The sequence below is a fragment of the Haliotis asinina genome, chromosome 12 (assembly GCF_037392515.1).
Source record: "Haliotis asinina isolate JCU_RB_2024 chromosome 12, JCU_Hal_asi_v2, whole genome shotgun sequence".
NCBI lineage: Eukaryota > Metazoa > Mollusca > Gastropoda > Lepetellida > Haliotidae > Haliotis > Haliotis asinina.
Window position 1 is genome coordinate 43,818,369 of NC_090291.1, and position 25,933 is coordinate 43,844,301.

Below are 25,933 nucleotides of genomic sequence, written 5' to 3' on the forward strand. Positions count from 1 at the left end.
CTAGGAAAATGTGAATATGGTGTGTCTTACAAAGAATGATAATTGGAACCCTGCAATTGTTTTATGGAAGGAGTTGGTGTTAGGTTAGCTCAGTGGTTTATGGGTTCAATTTCCCACCTAGGTACAAAGTGTGAAGCACATTTCTGTTGTCAACTAGCATGATGCTGCTGAGCTATTGCTAAAAGTGAGTAAATCCACTTTCACCCTCTGAAATGAGTCTAAAGGTGTTACATATAACACATTTCCTTGATTGATTAATATGTGTTAAACAGAGTCATTACTACACAGTCATTAATACTTTGGCTTACTCAAAACCTACATGAGCTTTTCATTTTAACGTCAAACAAAATATATAATCACATCTTTTGCATAAGCCTGCTTTGAAGCTTGACAACTGATTGTATTTTAACATTTCCTTGGCTTTGTGAAAATATTGAATCAATCAAAACACGTTTCACAAGGAAGAGTTCATTATGTGTACAGTAAATAGGTTGATAATTGAGCAGGATGTTCTTTGTGACCAGTATCCATGGCCACTTATTGACAACAGCTTCAGAGCAAGCTAGAAGGGACTTTGATACTTGATCATATTGAAAAGTGTGTAACACTGCATGCTACATGGAGGTGTTGACCATGCCATCAACACTATTGCTGCAGGGGTGATGTTATAGTTAAGTGTACCAAGATTCAAGATAAATCAAGATAATTTTTAAAAATCACAGAATGGCTTATTTCTCATTGTTTTGTCACTTATCTTGCTGTATGTGTGCCAATACTCACAAAGAATATCTGTAATGTTGGCTTTTTTGTAGAAAACTTGACTGTTGTCTCCAAGTTACGAGACCGAGAACGATGGTTGACATATATATCTTTTCAACTTGTGTGGAATGGCCTTCTGTGTTGTGTGCAAAAATACGAGCATTTGTGCCAAGCACACTTTGTGTAAAAATAAAGTTTTACTTATTAACATGACTGATGTTTTTGTATATTTGTAAAACAACCAGGCAGGAGTATGCTCGCATTGGGCAAGCTAAGGCACCAGGCTAGTGATCCAGCAAGCTTGAGTGTAAAATCCTTGGAGTCTACTTTGTGTGCAGACTCTATTAAGAGTAACCCTCGTATTCAGTACACAACCTTATGCACTTAAGAGATTCCAGAAATCTGTATGAGATGGTGGCAATATGAATATGTGCCAACATCTAGTTGTGGGTACAACAACGTGCAGTAATGGACAAAGTACTGTTACTATGTGTCCCAGTCCACCCAAATGTTAATGGGTACCTCATAGCGATGGGACATTAACTCGGTGTGCCTAATAGGCAGCAAGAGTTGTATGACCCCCAGGATGAGATTGAAAATACAATGTGTCGTTGAGAGGACATCCAGTGATCAAGGGGGAGAAAAAATGCGTGAACAGCTGAACTGGATATCGGTGCTATACAAATATTAGCATATGTATTGAGATGTTTGCAAGCACAGACAGCTTCTTCATTTCCAGAAAACCAAAGATGTCACCTGGCATTTCTAGTATCGTATACTTCCTTTCAAATTTTAGCCTTGGCACTAACTAGCTTCCCTCTTTGAGCCAAGCCATCATGTATTCATTAATTAAACAATACACCACAAAGCAGATGTGTATGTATACTTCGTGAGTTTAGTTTCATGCCGCACTCGACAATATTCCAGCTATATGGTGGCAGTCCGTATATAATCGTGTCTGGACCAGACAATCCAGTGATCAACAGCATGAGCATCAATCTGCGGAACTGGGAACTGATGACAGTTGTCAACCAAGTCAGCAAGCATGACCACCAGATCCAGTTAGTTGCCTCTAAACTACACAAAGAGGTGCTGTAGGAACACAGTGTTCAGAAAACTGATGATTATACGGTTTTGTTGTTTAAGACTCAAGTTTATTCTAGCTATACCATGTTGATATGAGGATAATTGAGTCTGAACGAGACAATCCAGAGCTTGACATCAAGATGATCAATGCAACTGTTTGTTGTTTAATGCTGCACTCAGCAATATTCCAGTTACATGGCTGCAGTTTGTAAATAATCAATTCTAGACCAGGCAATTCAGTGATCAACAACACAAGCATCAATCTATACAATGACATGTGTCAACCACATCAGTAAGCCTGACTACCCGATCCTGTTACTACCCTTAAAACAAATATGGATTGTTGAAAACCAACACTAACAAAGACCATCATGCGAGTCAATGCTACTGGGTCATCATGACACACATCTGTCATCAAGTCTGACCAACTAATACTTACCACGATAATCATGTGTTGCTGATGATTAAATCAATAAACCCGATCGAAACGTTAAGCGACCTTCACCTTCCTGTGTCCAGATAAACAACGAACACGATTTCACAAATGACTCATTTTATATAGACAATAACATAGCACATGAATGAGAAGATGGTGAATCCTCCGTTCTGACAGGGAAATGTTCCCTTGATAAAGTGACAAGGGGAGTTGTCTCCCCTACATGGTGAACTGTCAGAGTGTCCTAATTGGGCCTATTTCTTCTCTTCTTGATATTTGAAGTGTAGTTCCTTGACATCTGTCTGGGACACCTTGATCCAGCCTGTCTCCTTCATGTGGTACACTGAAGACAGAAAACATCAATCCAGAGGAGGAAAACAACACACAATTAGCTATTTCAGGTTTATGTTCAATGATCATTACACTTTTGTTGTAAAACGTAATTTAAAGTTGTTCGGGAACAAAACTTTATTAGTTACCAATTAGGTTATTACTAACATTTGAGCTTTTGCCAAGATTGATTGGTCCGAGGAAATTTTAAATTACTAACATATTTATGTTTAGATCAATGTATTACTCCTGTAATTAATAATTCAAAAGTCAGTAAATGTTTTTGCATGAGAGGTCACATCGTATCACAACAGACTGTATAAATGAATTGAAGTCAGTTGTGAACACAATGATCCCTAATCGACAAGTTTTCAGTCTAATGTGACATCTAGGGACACTTTACAGTCAGTGAATTTCACAGCTGTCCACATAACAAAGTCTGGAGCAGACGTGCAAGCATGTGACACAAAACAATTATCAATATCTGCTACCATAAAACAAAAAATCCTGTAACACAACTATACTGGGACGTATTCTAGGGACTGTAAGTAGAGACGTTACCCAACAGGCAGTACTTACGATTGACCACACCGCCACTGTAGGCATCTCTGTGTGTAGCATGGTAGATAGACCTCATCCCTAGGTCATAGGCTTCCTCCACAGACATGTCGTATCTGTGACCACTGTCCAGCACACCATAGGCATACACTGAACCTGACCCCACCGAGAACATGTCCCCAGTCAGCCGCTCTCCATCACTGTCCACATAGTAGAGACCAGGCCCCTGGACAAAAAACAATATTCATGATATTTCTTATTTTCGTATTATGCACTCAACAATGATCATTGAGTGAGTGTGTTTAGTTTTAAGCCACACTCAGCAATATTCCAGCTATTTGGCGGTGGTCTGTCAGTAATAGAGTCTGGACCAGACAATCCAGTGATCAACAGAATGAGAATCAATCTGCACAACTGGGACCTGATGACATGTGTCAACCAAGTCAGCAAGCCTGACCACCCAATCCCATTAGTCACCTCCTACAACAAGCATGGGTTACTGAAGGCCAGTTATTCTTACCTGGACATCCACAGGTCTCAGCAACAATCAAGTAATATGGTCTTCAATGAGTGAATAGTCTAGACCACATCTATTGTCAGTTCTTTAACTTTTGATTCTTTGCAAACTGAAACTGGTTCAGAAATAATGCCCTCAAATGCTACTTTTTAATGAAGATTGCCATCACTAGATTTTCTCTTTCCCGAAGTACCATTTCAAAATCTTGGGCATGCAGATTAAGTGTTATTTTCAAAAGCTGGCGACCACTATTCAGAATGCAGCATTGACACAAATAATTTGGAATATCACCAGCCATGTATCCACATTCCTAGCCTCATGAAGAAACTCACCCTCTTGTCCCAGCCGACGATCATGGTTCCCTGAAATATGTCAACATTTCATTTAAACCTTTTTTCTTCAAATTGACAGGTGGATTGACAAAAAGTCACAAGTCACACATCTACCAATTAGAGAAAGTAACAGAAAGCATTGCAGAGAACCAGTGACACATTTCAACACTTTCTGCTTATCAAAACAGTCTATGATAAGACAAACCTCCTCAGAATATTGACAAATGTGAAGATGCCGTACTCAGCAGATCAACGATTCATGAAAGAATGCATTACAATCACCTTTCCATTTCAAAGCATGATTTTATGCAGCACTTACTTCCCAGGGCTGGACCAAGCTAACATGTAATCTTGGTATCAAGGTACAGGTCGACATTTTCAGCCAGATGACAAGTCTGCCCCGATGATGACCCCTCACATAAACAACTGCTCAGTATCCATTCTAACCAACTCACAGGTTAAGCATAGGATAAGCATGCTAAGTAGATAAGGGAAATTTGGTCTACCACAAATCCTCCCATAACAATAAATGCTGGCTTGTTACATATGGAAATATCTAAGCAATTCACTATCATTCAGTGAGAGAAGTAGTATGCATGTCTGGTAAAGATATCTACTGACCATGGACAAGCCCATGCCCTTGTAGTTGTACACAATGTTGGCCAAGAGCTTGGAGGCAGCTGCAACAGAGATCCGCTCCTTGTTCCTCAGCTCATAGATTCTGGAATACAGCAACATACCTTTAGAAAACCATTCTTCTGTATGAACTTCAATTACTACCCGACTCCTCAAAAATTGACACCAGGACAAAAAGTGGAATGTGTTGTTCTATTGCTGACCTGCACTGTCTTGCCAGGACTCTCTCCCAATAGGAACAGTCTGCAGCACCTCCAGCCATGGTACCCAGCAGGTAGGGGTTGATCTCAATCACCTTCTTAACTGTCTGTGAGGCTGAAACAGGAAATTCATGAGTGTGGTCATAATGATTAAGTTCAAAGTATTTATCTAGAACTTGTCTCGGTCTATTTTCAAGTCCAGGAGAGCCACAGTATAATATGAATGTTTACATCAACAGTTATTTCAAACAGGCATTCCACAGAACATGAAACATAAATTATTTGCACCTATTCTCAATGTGTAGGCAGACCTGTTAAAAAATAATGGTTGTAAACACCATTTGATGTTTGTTGTGATTCGTATAATCCTGATATATTATCTACATGAGCTCTTTCTAAACATGTACAAGGACTAAGTGGTATTTGATGCATTGATCAGCACACTTTCATTCAGCTTGTAATCAGAAACTTCACAATATGATAAAGCAAGTCTCAGTTTCAGGGAATACATACTGCTAACATCGGTTTCTGTATACAGAGATGATGTCCTGACCAAAAATATTGTAAAAGGTTGCCAACTCACCAATGAAAGGACCTGCAGTGGCCCTGGAGTCAACAGCCACGATGACACCTTGGTTGAACTTGAAAGCGAGGGTGGTTGTTCCATGATTAAAGTGAATCTTAATGTCACTATCACCATTACCCATTTGCTTTACATTGTCTGTTGGCTGCAAATACAGTAGCATTGAGCAAGTCATATAATAATCATCCCAACTCAGATTGACAAACACAACTCAATACAGTCTCCAATAAAATCCTGTACCTGAGATGCAGCATTGCCATGTGGACACATGCCTTATCGGATCTCACTGATGTTATCTTAACAAAAGGTTGCATAGTAACAAGCTATCACTATATTATGTATAGTAAGGCAAAACCTTTACTTTACTCCTCTAAAATTGATCATGTTAACGTGTACATTACTGAAATGTCGTTATCACGATGAGAGGTATCTAATGGTGAATTATCTATCAGTTAATCTGAAATAAAAAATGGATGTTCTGCATGACATAATTTTTACTTGTTGCAACCATGATGCAGCTTAATCACTGTAACAGCTACTGGCATTGGCACATTGGACTGATTCGGTCATTCACATTTGCTTCTTATAATATATCATGATTCTCCAAATGCAATTTTAAATGAAACCTATGAGTTAAGTTTCCAACTAGTGTGACAACTGCCAACAAATACTCATATGAATGAACACCTATTCATTTCTCTAAACTGCTGCAATGCTGCACTACACATTACATAATTTACAAGCGTACTCAGAATGAAATGCAGTCTTGAATCATGTGAATTTATTTGTAAAAATTACTTTACAGATATACTGACAAGCAATTTACCGGGCGCACTACCCTGGGGACTGCTGAGCGCTTGTTAATGAGCGCGCTGCTGTATCTTCTTCTGGATCCTTAGTCCTTGGGCACCCCCTCCTAGATCCGTAGGGTTAGTGAGTAAAGGTTAGGTTTATCTTACCTCTGGTGCGAGTATATCCATCAGAAAAAAATCGGAAAAAGTGCGCCCCGTAAAGTGCACTACTCCCACAGTCAAAATTTCCATAATTTTGCAAAGAAATATTTATAAAGCATATCGGTGTTACCAACTTCCTTTTCAATTTCATGTTCCAATTTTGGAGAAGAGAAACGCGCAGATTCTCTCCTGGAATTTGGAAATGATTTTCAAATAAGTGATACGACGTAATCAATAATTGTAGTATACAGCATTCAGTTGACAATGTGGCATTCAATTAAGTCGACGGGAAAGCACAAAATTATTCATCCTACAAGGTTGCTCTGGTAGACAAATGTTCGTCGAAGGCATGACAAGTCACATTTTGGATACATGCACGAGTGACAAAGCAGTGTTGGAAAGTGGTCAGGGAATTTTATCCTGAAACTTACATTGGCTGCACATGGTACCATGAAGTTCTGTGATGTGAACAGGGCATCTTCCACCAAAGAAGACGGCCCGTACCCTGGGATATCATTGAGAAAAGCCGAAGACTTTGTCGGACGATATCCACAAACATCGGCAAGCGCCATGTTGGATTGAAATTATAAGACCGCATGGAATGGATAAAATGATTAAGGAATATTTGAAAATGCTCGTAAAAATATATTAATAACAATCATTGTTAATAGTATGTGCAAGAATTATTACCATGTTACTAAACTTACATATGTATTTCTTAAAATTCTAATTGGAGGTTTATACAAAAATGAACACACTACAAACGGAAGTGGATTTCCTCAACGTTCGTGAAAGCTTTGGGAATCACACTGACTACCTAAATACTAACGGTCGACAATCAACCAGAAATTGTTGCTTATCCTGATTCAGGCTTGTCCGTCAACCACTTGATTTGAAAAAGAAGACGAAGACGAAATAAACTTTCATTTAACAACCTTGCTTAAAAACTTGACACAATAGACCTTGCAAGGAAAATGTTGTTTGTAATTGTATGCAATGCTGTAGGTTTATGTGTGAAAAGTTGACAACTGACATGAATCGTCCGTTTTTCATACAGTGTGAATGCATTTACCAGGACCTTATCTTTTCCCGTTTCAACTGATCGATCCTATATTCCCTAATAATGTGTTGGAATAACGTCGCCTGGCTGCGTGCTGGTAGTCAACTGTATACCAACCGACCTGAATACGACTAATACAGCATGAAAGCAGATTCTAAAGATTGGGCTTAGAAACAATAAATAGAAAATTTCATCTTGGTATAATCTCCAACGTAGTATTTAAATTATAACTAAAATTTGCGACTACGTTATGTTTACTAGAAAAGTGAAATCCCAAATATGACATAATGTTACGTTATATTAACTAAAAAATAAGTGGTGGTTTGAATTGTATGGCACATCAGACAGGAATGTTTGTTAAATATGCATGCAACTGTTTGCCACAGTAACGGCCGTATAACAACTGGTGTAGTCATAGTAAAACCGAGACGTTTGGGTGTGATAACAGTATTGTTAGAAAATAAATAGTCAAGAGAGACGTGTTTGACGGTGATTCTTTCATCACAGGGGATACAAGAGTGAGGATCTTAGTTCGGGTCAATTTGAAACCAAGTTCCAGATCGATTATTTATCAATACAACGCATGTTGTGTTTCAATGAGGCAAGTACTGTCGATCACACAAAAACAACTGTCTTAGAGACATACGACAGTGCTACCATTGGCACCATTTACAAAGCAGAGCAAGAAACAAGAGGGTCAATAGTCTAGCGCTCAGTCTCTGAACATATAAACTTTTGATAGTAACAGTGAGTGTGTGAGTTGCGTTTTACGCCGTAGTCAGCAATATTCCAGCCATCTGTAAACAATCGAGTCTGGACCAGACAATCCAGTGATCAACAATATGAGCATCGATCTACGCAACTGGGAACCGATGCCCTCTGCCAACCAAGTCAGCGAGCCTGACCACATGATCCCGTCTGTCGCCTCTTACGACAAGTATAGTCGCCTTTTGTGGCAAGCATGGGTTGCTGAGGGCCGGTTCTACAAGACCTTCACGAGTCTTTGATAGTTACAAATAAGTCCATTTGAATTGAAAAGCAGACCCATTGAGATGGGAGATGCAGAACCTGAGGAAATCTAGACATGCTGCATTTAGGGTCCCAGTGCAGGGTGGACAAGGCAGTAGGAATAATACTGACTACTGATATAGCTCAGGGACTGTGAGACAGACAAGGGGATCAATAACAATGGAAAATGTTCAAACCCGAGTAGGATTTTCTTTGTGGTGGATTAGTATCTCTGTGGCACATCCCTCTGTGGCTTGTGAGATATTAATTGATCTAGATGCTTTTTTTCCGCTGTGGCCTATGGTCGTTTTGTGTGTCCCCGAGTGTCTGAAGTATTCTCGGAATTCCTCACATTTGGATACAGCTGGCGTCACTGATGAAAATGCTTCAAATCCCATCAGAACACGTGATACTGGTATAAAGGCAGGTCCGATGAACGCACGAAACTACTTCAGTGCATCAATGGCGGCCCAGTACACTCTGGATAATCTCAACCCTTGTAACTTTCTCCAAAGTGAAACAGGCAAGCAAAAGAGATTACCACTATACTATCAGGAACGATTTAACAAGCAATTAATCATAGCCCGTTAACACCTAATTAATTAAGCACTAATAAATCTGACCCATTCACGCCTCTTTAATTAAAGCTATTCATTTTCCCACCGTGAAATTAGAGATGTGTGACAGTTTCAAGTACTACAGAGCAAAGTTACCCATCGTTATACGCATATACAGAAAAGTACAATATTCACAATGATAAAAACAAAGGTGTTTCTTCAACAATCCCTGTGATTATTATTTAAAAGGTTGAAATAAATAAATTTTGGTTGTTATACTTGCTGTTAATTTGAAACGTGTGTGTGTGTGTTTATGTGCACATTTTTTTTCATTTCAAAAATAGATTGTAAACGCGTCATATACGGTGATAGTATTAAATACATTTACGTAAAAAGTCACTCTACTGAGATTTCATCACAAGATCGAGAACACTCTATCCAAAAGTCTGGATTTCGCCGGCGGTTAACCGCTGGGGTTTTCTGTGCACTCCGCATTGCGTCTCTCAGTCCCAGCTTTTAAACTTTTATTTTTATGCGGAACTATTATATGTAGGGGAGGTCACTCTAAATAATTTACTATTGTGAGGAGTAATAATGGATCTCATCATCCCAGTGTTTACATTTATTGCATCGTTGATGTTTGTTATTCTTTTCATAGGTCTAGGTAATGTTTAGATTCTGATATCATCATCTTAATGTTATGGATCCCTGCATTCGAATGTTTCCCTGATCAGGATTGTTCAGACGTCGAAAAAGGCGATAATTAACTTGATCACCCTCACGGATCGGCTTCTTGAAATATTGCATGAAAGACAAAATCGTATGTTAATGACTGATGAATGAATGTGCGCATACATGCATCCTGACAAATGCATATAACAGTTTGCACAAAAGGGTTTGAAGAAAACTGAAGTTTAGAGTTTGGACATTTTACCCAGAAAAAGCCCGAAATTCATTTTAGCTTTAATCAGTGGATCACCCTTAAAAGGAAATATGTGTAGCAACACTTTTCTATTGACTTTACGGGAAGCTAATGCATAAAAAGCACCTTGCAATGACAGCAGGTGTCAATTAATCGTTGTCGTGAAGCAAAGAACTCCCTCTGATGGTTTGTACTACATATGACCAACCTTGTGTGTATCAACTGCTTGTCCTTTGGACAATGATGTAGCCTAGTGGTTGAAGCATTTGCTCGTCACACTGAAGACCCAGGTTCTATTCCCCATTTGGATACAATGTGTTATTGTTATAACCATGATCAAGTTTCTCAAACAATAATTTGCTGTTCGTGTTGAATATATATTTTCTTTCTTTCTTTTCTCAGGATGGTACATTGTATGGAAGCTGTTCCTAAGTAAGTTCAAGTTTGTACGGGAATTGCTTGGACAGAATGGCTCAGAATCAGCTGATGATCAAACTGCTCAACGTCAAAGGGTGAAAAAGAGGCGGGATTAGAAAATATGGACTAGATTTACAATTTTTCATTTTTTTTTATCAGAGAGCTGTTTCATTATACTCATTCAAAATGTGAAAATGTGTTCATTTTCTTACCAGTGATGTTATGCCGAATTCACTGATGATGTGTGACCTAGTTGATGAGTGATAGGCAATGAGCTCGAGGACACTGACAAGGATGTCCTGTGATTGACAGCAATGAACAAGATCCCCTTGAAAACTCAGGCACGACTCTTAACTTTATGATATTTTTTATATAATGTCCTACATTGTCGGGCATGATCATAGTGCTGAATGAAGGATCATTAAGATAAAGGATTATTGTCAATGAATATTAGTTTGATTATGGCAAGATGACGTTATTGACATTTTAACTGACTCTGAAGAAAACGTGCAGAGTGAAAAGTTGACTTTTCTAACTGCTGATACCTGAAGATTAGACTTGCGTTTGTTCTCTGCCATTTGCACTGGATTGGATAGGCTTCAGCCATGAAATGAGATACCGGAGTATGAATTGATACAATATTCCATCGCTCCGTGCAACTACCCTGGTATGATATATTCTGAAGATGCAGGAAACACACAAATCTGTGACAAATGGAATATGGCAGTGATAATGATAGATCAATGATAAAATGGTTACAAATATGATGATGAATATGGATGTTAAACAATACTGTATGGATATTTCTATCATGACTGTGAGGTGTCTGAAGGATGGTAGAGAATCCCAAATATGGCAGACAATTCCAAGGATGGTGGGGAATGCCATTGACAGTAGAGAGTTCCTAGGATGGTAACAGGTTCCCAAAATGGTACAAGTTCCATGGATGGTAAAGGATGGTAAAAGGATTATTGGATGGTAAAGAGTTCAAGGATGGTAAAGGAGAGCAGAAGAAACCACAGGAATATTTCAAGCAGCTTCCTTAATGACCGAACATTAATCTGATTTCATGACTGGAAAAATATTGCTCAAGTATTTGCAACATCAGTCAGCATGATCAGGATGATATCATTCTGAATAATGTTGCACTTTGAATGCAAACACACTGTGAATATATGCTTATTGTTTAAATAGTGAGTGATGGAGACTATTTCAGGTGTTTTACTAATCAAAAATAAATCAGATGTTGCATTTAACCCACATTACAATTCTGGTCAGGAACAAAGTGCGAGTGTCAACATGGTCAGTGGTAGATTTTCTATTGAAGTATGCTTGGTGATATGATGTTATCAATAAATGTTTTGGCAGATGAGTGAAGCATACCAGGTGTTAGCTGCATGGAAACCCTGTGTTCAAAGCTTTTATTTATCATGATTATGGGTGAAATATTGCCGTTAAATTTCAACTCCCTCACATTCACTCATGGCTTTTACCCCCATAATTAAACCTGATAGTTCCCAGGACTCAAAATAAATCGAACCTTGCAAACCTCTGCATATATATGTACTACTCAAAAGGACGATCTGTTTGTTTGCCATTTTAGAAGTTGAAGAATAATAGAAACAGTAACAACAATAGTAACAACTTCTTTATTTCTATCATGCAACATTTCAGTATAACTTCTTATGGCATTATCGAGCAAGAGTGAGCTACCAGAGCGTGAACTGATACAATGCTTGATAACGGTGTAAGAAGCCATATTGAAACATCGCATCAGCTGAAAGACACTTTCACTGGAAGGTTCTCATTCCTGTGTTTTGAAGGTAAATACATGTAAGTAATGCTGACTCACCTTGGACAATATAACTCTAACTTACATCATAATGATCATCTTGCACAGGTCTGTGCCCTTTTGAAAACATATAGGTTGTGCTTGTGCAACATGTGATTTTATGGCAATTTTAATCTCTGGCTTTAATGAAAGAATATACACCAGATTAAGTAAGTGACGGTGGTGATGCTATTTTTTTATCATGGTACTAATCTCTCATCATCAGATTTTTAAAATGTAATTTTTTTAATTAGATCTAGCAACTGCAATTTGCAAAAGAGTCCCAATCTACAAAGCATCCGTGTGTGCTTTATCATTGACTGTAATGATGTAGTGCTACAAATGCTTTGTGGATTGGAGCCCTGAATATTATTCTTCCTGCTGCTATGCTAAAATAGAGACTTCATTGCAATACAAGTGTGTGGTTGATATACATACATATGCATAAAATTATTCAAATCCAAACTGTCACATCTTACCTCCATTGTCATTGTTAATGACACATGCTGTAAACAAATAGTAAATCATCTTTGATTTCTCATGACTGTTCATTTATTCCAAGTCACAGGCAGTGTGGTAGCTCAGTGGTTTAAGTGTTAGTTCATCATGGCCATGGCGCAGGTTTCATTCAATGTGTGGGTACAATGTGTTGAGCTCATTTTTCATGTTTCCCATCATATTGATGTAGCTGACATATTGGTAAGCATGTTTTAAGTGGATTTTTAAACAATTTCTTTGTGTCTTCCTGGAATATTTAAGACAGTTGTGCCTGGAATAGTTTTTGTGATGAAATTTCTGTTTCACGACTTTGAAACAGGATATGATTCTGATAATTATTAAGAAACTAGAAATTTGAACACAAGAGATATGATCATGATAAACATATTTTTTCTAAAAAATTGGGAATTTGAACACATAAACATTTTTCAGGTTTGAAAGATATTGTCTCTGTTGTATATTTCTCATTAGTCCTCAGTTGCAGTCAAATCAGTTCTCACTAACACAATTAAGTCAACCTTTTCTTAAATGCATGGCCATTAGTAGAAACACTTATCACACATAATCACCACTATCAATTCCTCGCAAAGATACAAATGTGTAGAGAGCATTCCCCATTGATACATGCCTGGACTACTGTTGGTTTAAACTCCCATGTGGCATTAAGGATATTTTGCAGGGCAGTATTACGTATACACAATGCCATTAAGAAAGTGCTCAAATGTAACACGTCATATTTGCCTCTCTCAGTAAAGAAATTCATTCTATTCATAGTGGCAGTGGTATAGCCAAGTGGTTAAAGCATTTGCTCATCTTGCCAAAGACCCGGGTTCTATTCTCCACATGGGTATAAAGTAATTCTGGTGTTCCCAGAAGTGATCAATATTGCTAGAATATTTCTGAAAGCAGCGTAAACCTAAACTCTGTCACTCACCCCGTCTGACATATTCCTTTGAAATGTCAAGCAGTAAGCAATTTATTGGAAAATATTATCAGAAACATCAGAAGCTGGATGTTGAAAATTGTTTGTATATGGCTTTGATAAAGATTGTAATGTTCAGGTCACAATGCAGTCATACTGTGTGTTTCATGTATGTCCTTATGTGAAATATTTTTCTGCAGTTTACATGAAATGACTTCTTCCCTACTGGCATTTTGAATTGTGTGTGTCTGGATAGAGTGGCGTCAGGGACCATATTGATGAAATGAATGTAAAAATACATGTATGCATGATTTATGTAATAAAAACATTTTATTTTTGCTGGTGTTAAGTGTTTTGTTTTCACATCACAAGCTAGTCTTTTCGCTTATAATGTTAAGTGAATTTAAAAACAATCAGTATTTCATTGTAGTGGCTATTTATTATGCTAAATCAGGGATAATTGATATATAGTCTCCCTGGTTAAATGATGAGAAACATTTGTAATAGCAACTATTGATTTAAATAAGTTAAATGATGAGGAAACATGCAGCATGCAGTTCCTAATAGTAACTGTTCATTAAATAAGAGTGAGTGAGTTTAGTTTTACACCGCAATCAGCAATATTTCATCTATATGGCGGCAGTCTGTAAATAATCGAGTCTGGACCAGACAATCCAGTGATCAACAACAGGAGCATCAATCTGCGCAATTGGGTACATGTGTCAACCAAGTCAGCGAGCCTGACCACCTGATCCCGTTAGTCGCCTCTTACGACAAACACAGTCGCCTTTTATGCAAACATGGGTTGCTGAAGGCCTATTGTACCCCGGGACCGTTCATTAAATAAGAAAGGTATAATGGACATACGATATTACTGTCGTTAAAAGCTTGAATGAATGAATGAATGAATGAATGAATGAATCGTCTTTCATTCGAACTTTATGCTTCGATCACTCAGAGCCAGAGGCGAACATGAAATTGCTTCTTTTTTTTCATTATCAGCAGACCATAGGTGTACTTATCATTGATATCGTACTGGACAAGAACAAAAACAATAACGAAGAAAAACAACATGATTTGTAAATTTGAAAGTAAAACAATCAAGTGTTACAAACGTGTATTAATCTGAGCATCATTCAAGCTCCGACACACGCACACTGTTAGCGAGTAATTGTCTCCCATGACTGTTATTTGTTTATAGACGGCGTTGAGATAATCACCGAAGCACATGGTTCATGCTCTCAACAGCGACGTTGAGTTCCCTGCGATGTCCTGTTGATATTGCAACACATCGCAACATGCGTTGGAATGGAGCTTAAACAAGTTGCTAAAAATAGATCAATACAACTTGCGAACGTTCTCGACGACAGGCAGTAAAAACACGTCAGTTCTTCTGTATTGCACAACTATTGCTCAGGTTAGCTGCATATAAAAGGGAAACGGGAAGCTGTCTGATCAAAGCCCGTCAGCCACAAGCAGTGACATTTGTTTTGACACGAGCATCGTTTATGATATTGCAAATCGGCAACCGTGAGGTGCATTTGACTGATTGAGCTGGTCTCCTGTTCTCCAATACTTTTTGGACGGCAGATCTAGTTACTATTATATGATTTCTTTTAACTAATGTTGCATTAGATAATATTTAGAATTGTTTTCTAATCGTTAGCTATGACCAAAAACTGAAAATGTTTTAAGTAATATTTGATTATTCGTCTAAATGTAAGCGTTTTGAAAACTGTAATCCTTTGAAAACGAGTAATTATAGTAAGTGAAAGTAGACTAATCACTCGAGGATGCCGAGTTGCATATATCACAGTGATAAGGTCAAATTTGAGAATGCGAGGAAAGATCTGCAGAAACTTCAGATCTTACCCAAGAAATATGGACCTCGACTGGCAATGGCTGTGTGCTCCTGTCGAAAGAATGCCAAGAAAGGTGAGTTCAGAGTTGGTCGTCAAACGTTGATTGATTGTAATGCATTCTCCGTAATAAATTATTGACAAATGTGGGTGTTTACTAAAACCAGAGATTAGGTAATATGATCTGTTATATGGTCTCTGCCGAAACAATATGCAATAGAAATGTTTTTAGTTAAAGCATTCTTGAACAAACCATCTTTTTTCATTTTGATGATCTTCATTCTTTGCATGTGAGTACACTCACCTATAGAGATTGCTTACACACTGGCCACACACGGGGCATCGTGTTAAAAATGCTGGGTTATCTAATACATTTCTGCTGGCAGCCTAGAAATCTGATAACATAGGAAAGATCACACTCTAAAGGTTTTTAAATTCAAAGACTCGATGGGCCTAATTGTTGAATTCATTCTTAGCTTCATAACAGTGTACACATGATTCTATGCAGTGAACATGAAGATGTTATCCCTGAAGATGTTATCCCTGAAGTTGTTATCCCTGAAGTTGTTATCCATAACGTCACATGCTTCCTTATTGACTTCCCAATTTCTAGAAGACTGATAGAAATCATTTGATGGTGTGTGAGCATTTTATTTAAGGAACTATGTGGTTCTCTATTGTTACAATGAGATTGGACTTTTTTACCAACCATGCTTGTCATAGAAGGTGATTCTGCTTGTCATATGAAGCAATTTATGAGATCGGGTGGTCATTCTTGCTGACTTAGTTGACACATGTCATCGGTTCCCAGTTGCGCAGATCGATGCTCATGTTGTTGATCACTGGATTGTCTGGTCCAGACTCGATTATTTACAGACCACCGCTATATAGCTGGAATATTGCTGAGTGCGGCATAAAACTAAACTCACCCGTCAACACATAAGATCTCCTTTGACATTGATAATGATTTGTATGTTTGTGAAATATAAACTTAGGTTCTTATGGTTTAATGAGGATCTGTTTGTGAGTGATTTAGTTTAGAGTTTTACGCCACACACAGCAGTATTCCAGTTATGTGGCGGCTGCCTGTACATAATCGAGTCTGGACCAGACAATCCAGTTGCCATGACCATCAATCTACACAAATCTTCATTAGCTTTCAATGAAAAATGTACATCTCAAACATGGTACTGCCATTAGACTTGCAGTGCAGAGATATCATAGTATTGTGACATGATCAAAACTTTATGACATCAATCACTTGTGATGGCATCAGGATTTTTATATCCCAGCTTTGTCATTTCATATAGCTGATGTTGTCAGGGCATTGTACAAAATCTACTGTCAAAATAATATATCCTTGGAGATTTCGTTTGATTTCACACAAACAATATCTCCAACAGAACACTGTTCTGGATGATAAATATGAAATCGGTATGTTTTATATATGTTTACAGGTGATTATGATGTGGACAGCATTGAAGTAACAAATGAAGATTTTAACAGATTATACTTGGAATTAGAACTCCCTAAGTGGGATACTTACCCCCAAACTAAAGACTTCGTTAATGAAGTACAAGCTATTAGCTTGTGTAACCCAAGTGTGAAGAAGTTGCTCTATGTTCTAGCACGGGCTTTAGATAAAAATTATACTTTCCTTGAGCAAGAAATGAGATTGATACCAATCAACATCAAACAACAGAAAACATCTCCCTCAGCTATTCCTCACATCATCAGGAAAAGAAAAAAGTCATGTTCCATCAAGACTGACATCATCCTTCCACTGTTTGGAGGGAATAGCAAATCCCTTGAAACAACTACTGGCAAAGGTTTTTGTGACATAAATAGGAAGTTTGACTGTGTGGTTCAGTTTGATGGAGAGAAGACAAAGGCATTTATGGACAAAGAGAAACAGAAGACAGTAGTGACTGTTTGGTGCAAGTCACGGGAAAGTCTCACAGACATCACTCTGTGTTTGACAGCAGCTGCTGAGAAGATTCAGTCTGAGGCTTCCCGAAGACATCAACGGGAAAAAGAAAGAAGGGTATTTAGATATTTCTATTTATTGTCAACAGTCGTAGGGGAGTTGGGTAGCCTAGTGGTTAAGGCATTTGTTAGTCATTCTGAAGATCAAGGTTCAAATTCCCTCATGAGTAATATTCATGACACCAATTTCTGGTGACCCCTACCATGATATTACTTGAATAATGCCCAAAGTGACATAAAAGTAAACTCACTCGCTGTTTCTTGGTGTTGGCATTATAAATTTTCTGGTATGTCTACTCACACCATCTAATTTCTGTTGTATTTTAAGTATTCTTGAATGTCATTGTGCATATGGTTACCTAGTAGAGTTTGCACTTACAGATTTAAACAGCATTAACTAAAGACTACCAAGAGAGGTGACAGTATCATGATATTGGTGAACCAATGCCTCAGTGCATTGTGGGGTTTCATGCAATGATATGAATACCGATGCATGTTTTTCTGTATCGATACAAGACAAAACAACAATATGTGCACCAATATTATACAAAATGCATTATTTTCTGTATCATTACAACACAATACAACAATAGGATGTGAAATACATTATTATTTGTATCCACACAAAAGGCACAAGGCAAGTGACTTCAAGAAAGTTACACTTGTACTGACTAATTTTACACTTGCCCTGATTTTATGACACAATGTTTAATGTTAATGTTTACTGTACTATTTATCAAAGAGTGATAGATTTCGAAGAACAATGGTTCTAAATTATTATTATTGAGAAATGTAATAACTGCATTACACGCAGATATGAAATGAAATCCAAGATTATTTGCAGTTTGAAACCATAAGTGGAAATTATCTAGTAGCCCATGGACAAGTAAGATACCATTATTTGATGGCCCGAAATGAAAATTGACTTGTCCCAGGCATCCGGCAATGGAATTTTTGAAGCCCTGATACAGGATAATACAATGTGTGGAGTGATACAATACACAATGCATTCTGTATTGTATCGATACAAGGCAATGTGATGTGTGCAATAATATGGTCCACTTGGCATTTTTTTGTCTTGTATCAAGACACGACAAAACACTTCCTTAAATACTTACAACTTACTAATGATTCTTCCCATCTCATATTTTATCCAAGAGAAATATCACACAATGACTTGTTATCAGTGTTTCTAGTTTACTACAAAAACATGCCACAAACTTGTCTACAGCTGGCTTTTTCTTTGAAATATGTGCTGAAATGTTTCAGTCGTTGTATCTGTGTATCATAATGATCTTGGTGATGCACAGTTCGTCATGTCCTGTTCTTGTTTTAAGGTTTCATGTTTACAAGTCATCCATGTTATATTGTTTGTTTTTGCCTTCAGGATGTAGCCAAAGCAAACTCAAGGTTCTTTAGCGAGAAATCTAGTTCTGATGTCAAAACAGCTTATAATTTCGAAATGGGTGAGTTTTCTGTAGTACCAATCACTCCTTTAAGGGTTCAAGGATTAAGAATTAAGGTTTGACGTCGGCCATTATTGGTGAACATCATAGACATGTTTACGAGACATGGTTATACTGGATTGTTTTATTTTCTGCCTATGATTGGTAAATCTACATTGCTTATTTTTTTATATATAAAATCTGGTTAACAGAAGGATGCAGAAATTAGAATAACATCCTTCTCAGGATCACAGAGTGTCTGTCTCATGAAAGAATTTTGAATGCCTACCAAGGTTTGGGACAGTTAAATGTTTATTTTGTTTTCTAATGATGTATTCTGTTCTGCAGATCGGAAGGAGATATTGTCTTGTGACTTTGAAAAGAAAGTATTGAAAGAAGATAAACAGTACGTATTTTTATAACTTATGAACAAGTGGGTAAATGTTGTTGAACACCACAATCAGCAATATTCACGCAGTGAATGTGTGTTATCTTGACAGGAAATCTAGATGCTTACAAGCCATAGTGTTGTAGCCAACCAAATCAGTCAATAGGGGCTGTAAGTCGCACAAGGCACTACTTCTGATACAGCTGGTTCTCAGGTCCCTTTGTGCCTACCTTGCAGTATGACAGATTTCCGGTGACATTTGAGTGAGTGAGTGAGTTTAGTTTTACACTCAGCAATATTCCAACTGTATGGAGCAGTCTGTAAATAATCGAGTCTGGACCAGACAATCCAGTGATGAACATAATGAGCATTGATCTGTGCAATTGGGAACTGATGACATGTGTCAACCAAGTCAGCGAGTCAGACCACCCGATCCCTCTAGTTGCCTCTTATGACAAGCATAGTCGCCTATTATGGCAAGCGTAGGTTGCTGAAGGCCTATTCTACCCCGGACCTTCACGGGTCCCGGAGACAAGCATATGGTCAAGAACCAGTTCAGGTTCCAAACTGTGTGACCTCAAAATATGACTTTACTAGACCAGACCACGTATATAGCCTTGTTTTGGTGTCACACGGTTGAATTAGTTGTCTAATTTGTGGATGGTTAGGTCAGAATCTAGTTTTGGATGCATGTGTAACCTTTTCAGATTTGATTTTCATTTTTTCAGGAAGAGGTACCAACCTACTGGCAAGGAAAAGGTGGACCCCTTGATAGGCGGTCACTGCATGAATTGCCTCAAGATGTACGACTCCCTGAAGTCCAGTGATGAAACGTGTCGTTACCATGAAGGCTATATCTGTAAGTAGTGAAGAAGTTGTGACTTAGCGCTGTTGTCAGGTTGTTAGGGTGTTCATTGATCAAACCCGGGTGCTTTAAGACCCTGGTGCACCCAAGTGAGATCAGTCCTTTAAGTTTGATAGATAGAGGAACAGAGCATTTTATATTCTTCAACTTTGGTTGGGTGGTGTTTAGAAAATAGTTTTTATGAAATGTTACCAAGAAAAGGCATTCTCATATTTGTTTTTACAGAAAGATAGAAGAACTATCTATCCACAAAATGCTTACGAAAAACATTTATTTTGCTCATAATTTGTTTTGCAGTATTTTAGTAATATCAAGGTTGGGTTCACCAGAAAGTGGCCTCACACATTGTATCTTTTTGTGTGGAATCAAACATAGGTCTTCGGTACGATGAGCGAACTCTTTAACCACTAGACTACCCATCTGCTTCTGCAACGTTTAAACTTGGGGACAGTTGGCCGTCTGAAGTGACATTCTGGTCATTCTCAGAGAGCAGTTGGGTGGCTTGCCATGCCAAAGACCCAGGTTTGAATCGCCACAGGGGTACAGTGTGTGAAGCCCATTTCTGTTGTTCCCCACCATGATGTTTGGTGGAATATTGCTGAAAGCAACGTGAAAGCCAAACCTAGTTAGTCAGCCAGAGAGCATTTGAAACAGAATTTACTGTTGAGAAAGTTATCTCCCTTGTGCTGTACTCAAACCATGTAACGCAGATTGTCACGGTTGTGATATGAGCAAAATAAAGAAATAACATTAGATATATTTTGAAAATATTTTGGACATTGATGTTTTTAAAAATATGAAACTGATATCACTGATGCACAAATTATGAGATCATAATCAATCATCAGATCCAGGATTCATTCATTTTTGTGAAAATGTCCTCCTCTTTATTGCTTGGTCTCACATTTTGGTAAACCGTTACTATTCCTGGAACCAGTCCCGTTATTCTTGTGATTGCAAATAACCTGCCCTTTGTTTTTTCACATTTTACCAATCGGCGATAAGTAGACTTATGTGTAGGGTTAAGGAAGGTAACTTATATCACCGAGAAACACCAAAACCACTGCCGCTGTTTATGGACATGAACAAACACTGCCCATCAAAAAGAATTTTTAGTCCTTTATTTCAAGTGTCAGTCAGTTTTCCCATATTGCAGCCCCCAAAGATTGACCAAAACCAGCGAGACTGCCCACCATGTTGTTTATATCACCATTCAACATTCAGGCTGGTTTGTAGCTCTCATTTTGATTGGTATGCTAGATCTGGCAGCACGGCCAATCAAATGTTGAGTTTGTAAGGACCCCAGGAATGGATCCAGGGGTTTACTGAAATGAGCAGTCTGGAGATACAGAGGATCTTTCACTTCTGAACTAATTTACTAGTCTGAAGCCCAAGTCTAGTAACATTCTGAGTGGGCAAGTGAGCTTGGATGATGATAGATCATATATTTACTAAAACTTTTATTGAACTGAAGTGTAGGCTCATAAAACCATTGTCAGGCCATATAAAAATGTTGTTTCGGTTCCAATTACATCTCTTTGAAATTTGATGACTGATGTCTGTTGGTGCCAGTGAGGACAAAACAATGATATTTGAGAGCTTATTTTATTCATACTGCCAAGGCTGAAAAAGAATAGGGCCTGCACCAGAATTCAAGGGTTAGTCGGGTAAACCGAACGACTACTTATTTTTCAGGCCTCAGCTAAAATTGTTCAGTGGGAAGTGCTGAAAGATTTGTAGTATTGAAACTTCTGTGTTGATTTACAACAATATTGGAACATAGTTTTGATAATAATATTTATTTGTCCAGGCACCACCCCCCACCGCACCCAATTTGAAAATCAGGATTATGAGTCCCAGGAACACTCAAATATAGGACTCAAGTAAATTCCTGCTGATGTACATAATTTGATATAATTTCATTTTTTGCAATTCAACAGGTCTGCAGTGCCATTTAAAAGAACAGACAGTGTAACGTCAGAATTACAAGGACATAAATCTTGAATAGCTTCAAACATGATCTTTATAATGATATGATGAACAATGCACACAATGGATCAGTGATTAGCCCTAATGTGTATAGACTGTAACTAACCTACTGGCTCGATGACCTATTTATGTACATTTTATGTCAAATTTTCAACTGCAGTAAAGTAATATGGTGGAACTGAGTTATGGGATGTTTAATGCTTGATTTAAATTTTTGAGAATGAGGTAGTAATGGAAAGCCTGTTACTTTACATGCAACTCAAGTACTGCTGTTTTATTCCAGCCTACAATGCTGTCGGTAAATACCACTTCTGGACCTGTTGTAATAACTCTTCATGTTACCTCAAGCCCACCCACGAGGAACACTCCAGTCACGGGTAAGTGATTCTCCTGTTATACCACCCTGTTGTGGGCCCCATTCTACAAACTGAATGCAGAGCTCCACATAAGCAATTGGGTATTTACTCGCATGTTTGTTTATGTGTGAGTTGTATAATTGCAGTTTTTGAGGAGTAACGAGCATTTTATATACTCCCCCTAGTTTAAAGAATCGAGTACTTTTACACAGAGTTTCTCATCCTTATTGGGTAATTAACTCTCCTACATATATAAATATATGTGCTTTTCAGTGGACTGAAAGTTGTTATTAATTGTTATATTGTAAATTATTTGCAGTCATTTTTAAATGGTAAAGATGGAAGTCATGTGACTATTGTATTAAACGCTACAGTTATAACTGTATATTTATGGGCTTTGCCTACCACTTGCTAATGTTGTAGAGTTTTTGAGCGCCATGACAAATCATACGCAAGCCAATTTAGTTAATTGAGTAAAGTATGCGAGGTATTATAGACATATTTTAAGTGATTCTTACTCTTGCGTTTTTGGTACTCCCAAATTTGTAGTTAATTGAGTAAATGTGAGTAAATTGAGTAAAATACGCAAATATGCGCCTTATCTGGAGCTCTGTGAATGTAGGCCTAAATGATTTTCCTCCCAGTCACAGCACATTTACCATTTTGTGGAACATATGATATTGTGGAACAGAAATTAATCTGTTCTGTTATCCTCACATGTGAGGGGTAGAATCAGTCTTCAGCAAACCATACTTGTCATAAGGAGTTACTGACAGAATTGAGTGGTCACACTTGCTGACGGTTGGCATATCATCATATCCCAATTGCGTAGCTGAATGTTCATGATGTTGATCACTTGATTGTCTGGTTCAGACTTGACTGTTTACAAATAACTAGAATATTTCTTAGTTTTGGATGAAACCAACAAAGAATATATTCTGTCATCCTCACTTTCCCAGATATTTGTCCATAGCCTCATTCAAGTGTTATCTACAGTCATATCATTGTTATCAGGACAGGGTCATAAAACATATGCTAAGTATTTTGGGAAGGGATGAAAACAGTGTAGAAGGACAGGGTGAAGGCCACCTTAAACGTGACAAGCTTTAGAGGGGGGTCCCTATTTTTAGTACATTGAAACATTTTTATATACCCAAATTTTTGTATCTGCTAAAATTTACTGCAAGGGAAAATGTTTGGACACTTACTCTGCATCATATTATTGGAAACATTTCTTTGGGTATCTCATTTTTTCAGGTGCAAAGAAGGACGACATGTATGGCGTCCTCACTTGAAGGCATCAAGGGGAGACAAATCTGAACACAAACACTGGACCAAGGTTTTCAGTCGCTATAAGCATTGAAAAAACTCAGAACTTCAATGAACAATTTCTTTAACCACACAATGGTATATCCCTGCCACTTTCAAAATGGAGAGTAGCCAGCTGTTGGTGGCAGTCCTGCGTAGTTATGTGTGGAGTAAAATTTACTGTCAGAGTTCCATGTTCCAGCAATACATGACCATGTACCTTATTTTACAGATCCTCTCAACAAGCTTGTTCATTCTTTTGAAGTTGACTTTTTTAGATAAATGTGTGTCATGAAATGGTTGACATATATTGAGATGATGTCGAAACAATCATGCACTAATTCCATTTACATATTACATTTACATAACTTCTTTTTACGGTGATTACAAGTACATCGTTTGATGTAATCAAAGCCAGAGCTGGTGATGCATGAAGGTATACTGTACGTCACTGTTCTATGACGATTACTTATTTTTGAATTTGGTGCTATGAATTTTTCTGTTCGCAAATAATAATGTAATGAATAAGTATTCATATAAAGAAACTCATCTAAACATTGTTGTTAAAGGTCCCTTGTATTCAGATTTAGTCAATCTGCTATATGGCTGATTACAAAGGAAAACTCAACTCAACTAGTGCCATATCTATGAAATCATGCAAAACAATTATTTAAAAATGGTTGATGTGTTTTTGTCATTCCAAAGACTCAGATTGATGCCCCACACAGGTACAGTAGAGGAAGCCCATTTCTAGTGTCGCCAGCTGTAATATTGCTGAAAATGTTGCTATAAGGGACATAGAAATAAACATGTCCTCTCACTCACCCAGAATACTCATGGATATTTATGCATATTGAGAGGTGGCACTTGTGTGATATTGCCGGTGTCCAGTCATTTAATTTTAGATAAATGGATAGTGACCAACACTTTACAATCTTAGACAATCATCTTTCAGAATTTGGATGTGTCATCTGGGGTGCCACAGTTTGCTCTGCTCCATGTGTGTCGCTGTTTGTTGGTTTTATCAAAGTTGCCTCTTGAAACAGTTTTTCTTCATTGTATACTGTCATGCATTGATATATGACCCTCGTGCTATTCAAAGTGGTGTTAAAAGTGTCCTGATCACCAACAGATGGATCTTTTTGTGTTTCATGTTGAATGACTGTTACATCTACATGTGTTATTGTTAATTGTTGTTAATACATGAATGAAAATTGTATGTGAATGAGTTTTCAAGCGATGAAATTCATGTACAAATAAAACTTTTTGTTACAGAATTTAGAGTTTGTACGTTTGTACATTGTATGTACAGGGGATAGATACTGCACGCCCGGTGATGGAGGGTTTCCGGGATTGCCCATATTTAAGCCCTGGGGCTTAGTAATGGAAAATGACCCCTCTTGTTAACAAACATAAGCCTCATAATAAAGCCCTTGCCTTTGGAAATGCTTGTATCAGAAGAAAGTGATTCTGGGACACAGTAAAATGGAATAAACTTTACTGCAAACGGATAAATACCGAACACTGGAACCATAAAAATAAGTGAAAGCAAATTTTTAAACTTTCAGTTATTGTTATACATGAAAACCTGATAAATTTGATATCTTAATTTGGGCCTATGGGCTTAATAACGGGAAAATATCCCGTTTTAGTGCACACTACAATACAGCACATTTCTAGTATTCTTTTCATCATACTATGTTGAAGAATTGTAACATTCTTTATAAATACTTCTCATAAAATATGTAAGTGACGCATAAGATTTTCTTTGGTTAGAATTGTCTTCATCAACCAATGTTTATCGTTATCACGCCTCTCGAAAGAAAGGGGTCAGGTGGCCTGGATCGTTTACGTGTCGCATGTCATCGTTTCCTTATTGCCTAGGGGGCGGTGGGGTAGCCTAGTGGTTAAAGCGTTCGCTCGTCACGCCGAAGACCCGGGTTCGATTCCCCACATGGGTACGATGTGTGAAGCCCATTTTCTGGTGTCCCCCGCCGTGATATTGCTGGAATATTTCTAAAAGCGGTGTAAAACTAAACTCACTCACTCACTCCTTATTGCCTAGAGCGATGCTCATCATGTCAGTCACTGGATTATCAGGTCCAGACTAGACTATTCACAGACCGCCACTA

General features: G+C 37.9%; 2 protein-coding genes and 1 long non-coding RNA gene across 3 annotated transcripts; 2 read left to right on the forward strand and 1 right to left on the reverse strand.

Moving 5' to 3' along the window:
- Positions 1-2,381: 2,381 nt before the first annotated feature.
- Positions 2,382-6,984, reverse strand: LOC137258055 (proteasome subunit beta type-5-like). The gene is made up of 7 exons (XM_067795604.1): positions 6,822-6,984; positions 5,438-5,582; positions 4,858-4,969; positions 4,640-4,739; positions 4,019-4,048; positions 3,191-3,395; positions 2,382-2,624 (listed from the first exon to the last, which is right to left on the reverse strand). The coding sequence occupies exons 1-7, from the start codon at positions 6,960-6,962 to the stop codon at positions 2,536-2,538; spliced, it is 822 nt and encodes a 273-aa protein (XP_067651705.1). The 5' UTR covers positions 6,963-6,984; the 3' UTR covers positions 2,382-2,535.
- Positions 6,985-9,560: 2,576 nt separating this feature from the next.
- Positions 9,561-13,943, forward strand: LOC137257968 (uncharacterized). Its single transcript, XR_010954609.1, has 2 exons — positions 9,561-9,679; positions 10,340-13,943. It is a non-coding gene; the product is annotated as an uncharacterized lncRNA (long non-coding RNA).
- A 988-nt stretch (positions 13,944-14,931) lies between these two features.
- LOC137258065 (uncharacterized) lies at positions 14,932-25,078 on the forward strand. Its single transcript, XM_067795614.1, has 7 exons — positions 14,932-15,540; positions 16,922-17,508; positions 18,838-18,916; positions 19,244-19,301; positions 20,012-20,142; positions 22,421-22,514; positions 23,751-25,078. Exons 1-7 carry the CDS (start codon positions 15,399-15,401, stop codon positions 23,854-23,856), a joined length of 1,197 nt encoding a protein of 398 aa, XP_067651715.1. The 5' UTR covers positions 14,932-15,398; the 3' UTR covers positions 23,857-25,078.
- The last annotated feature ends 855 nt before the right edge of the window (positions 25,079-25,933 follow it).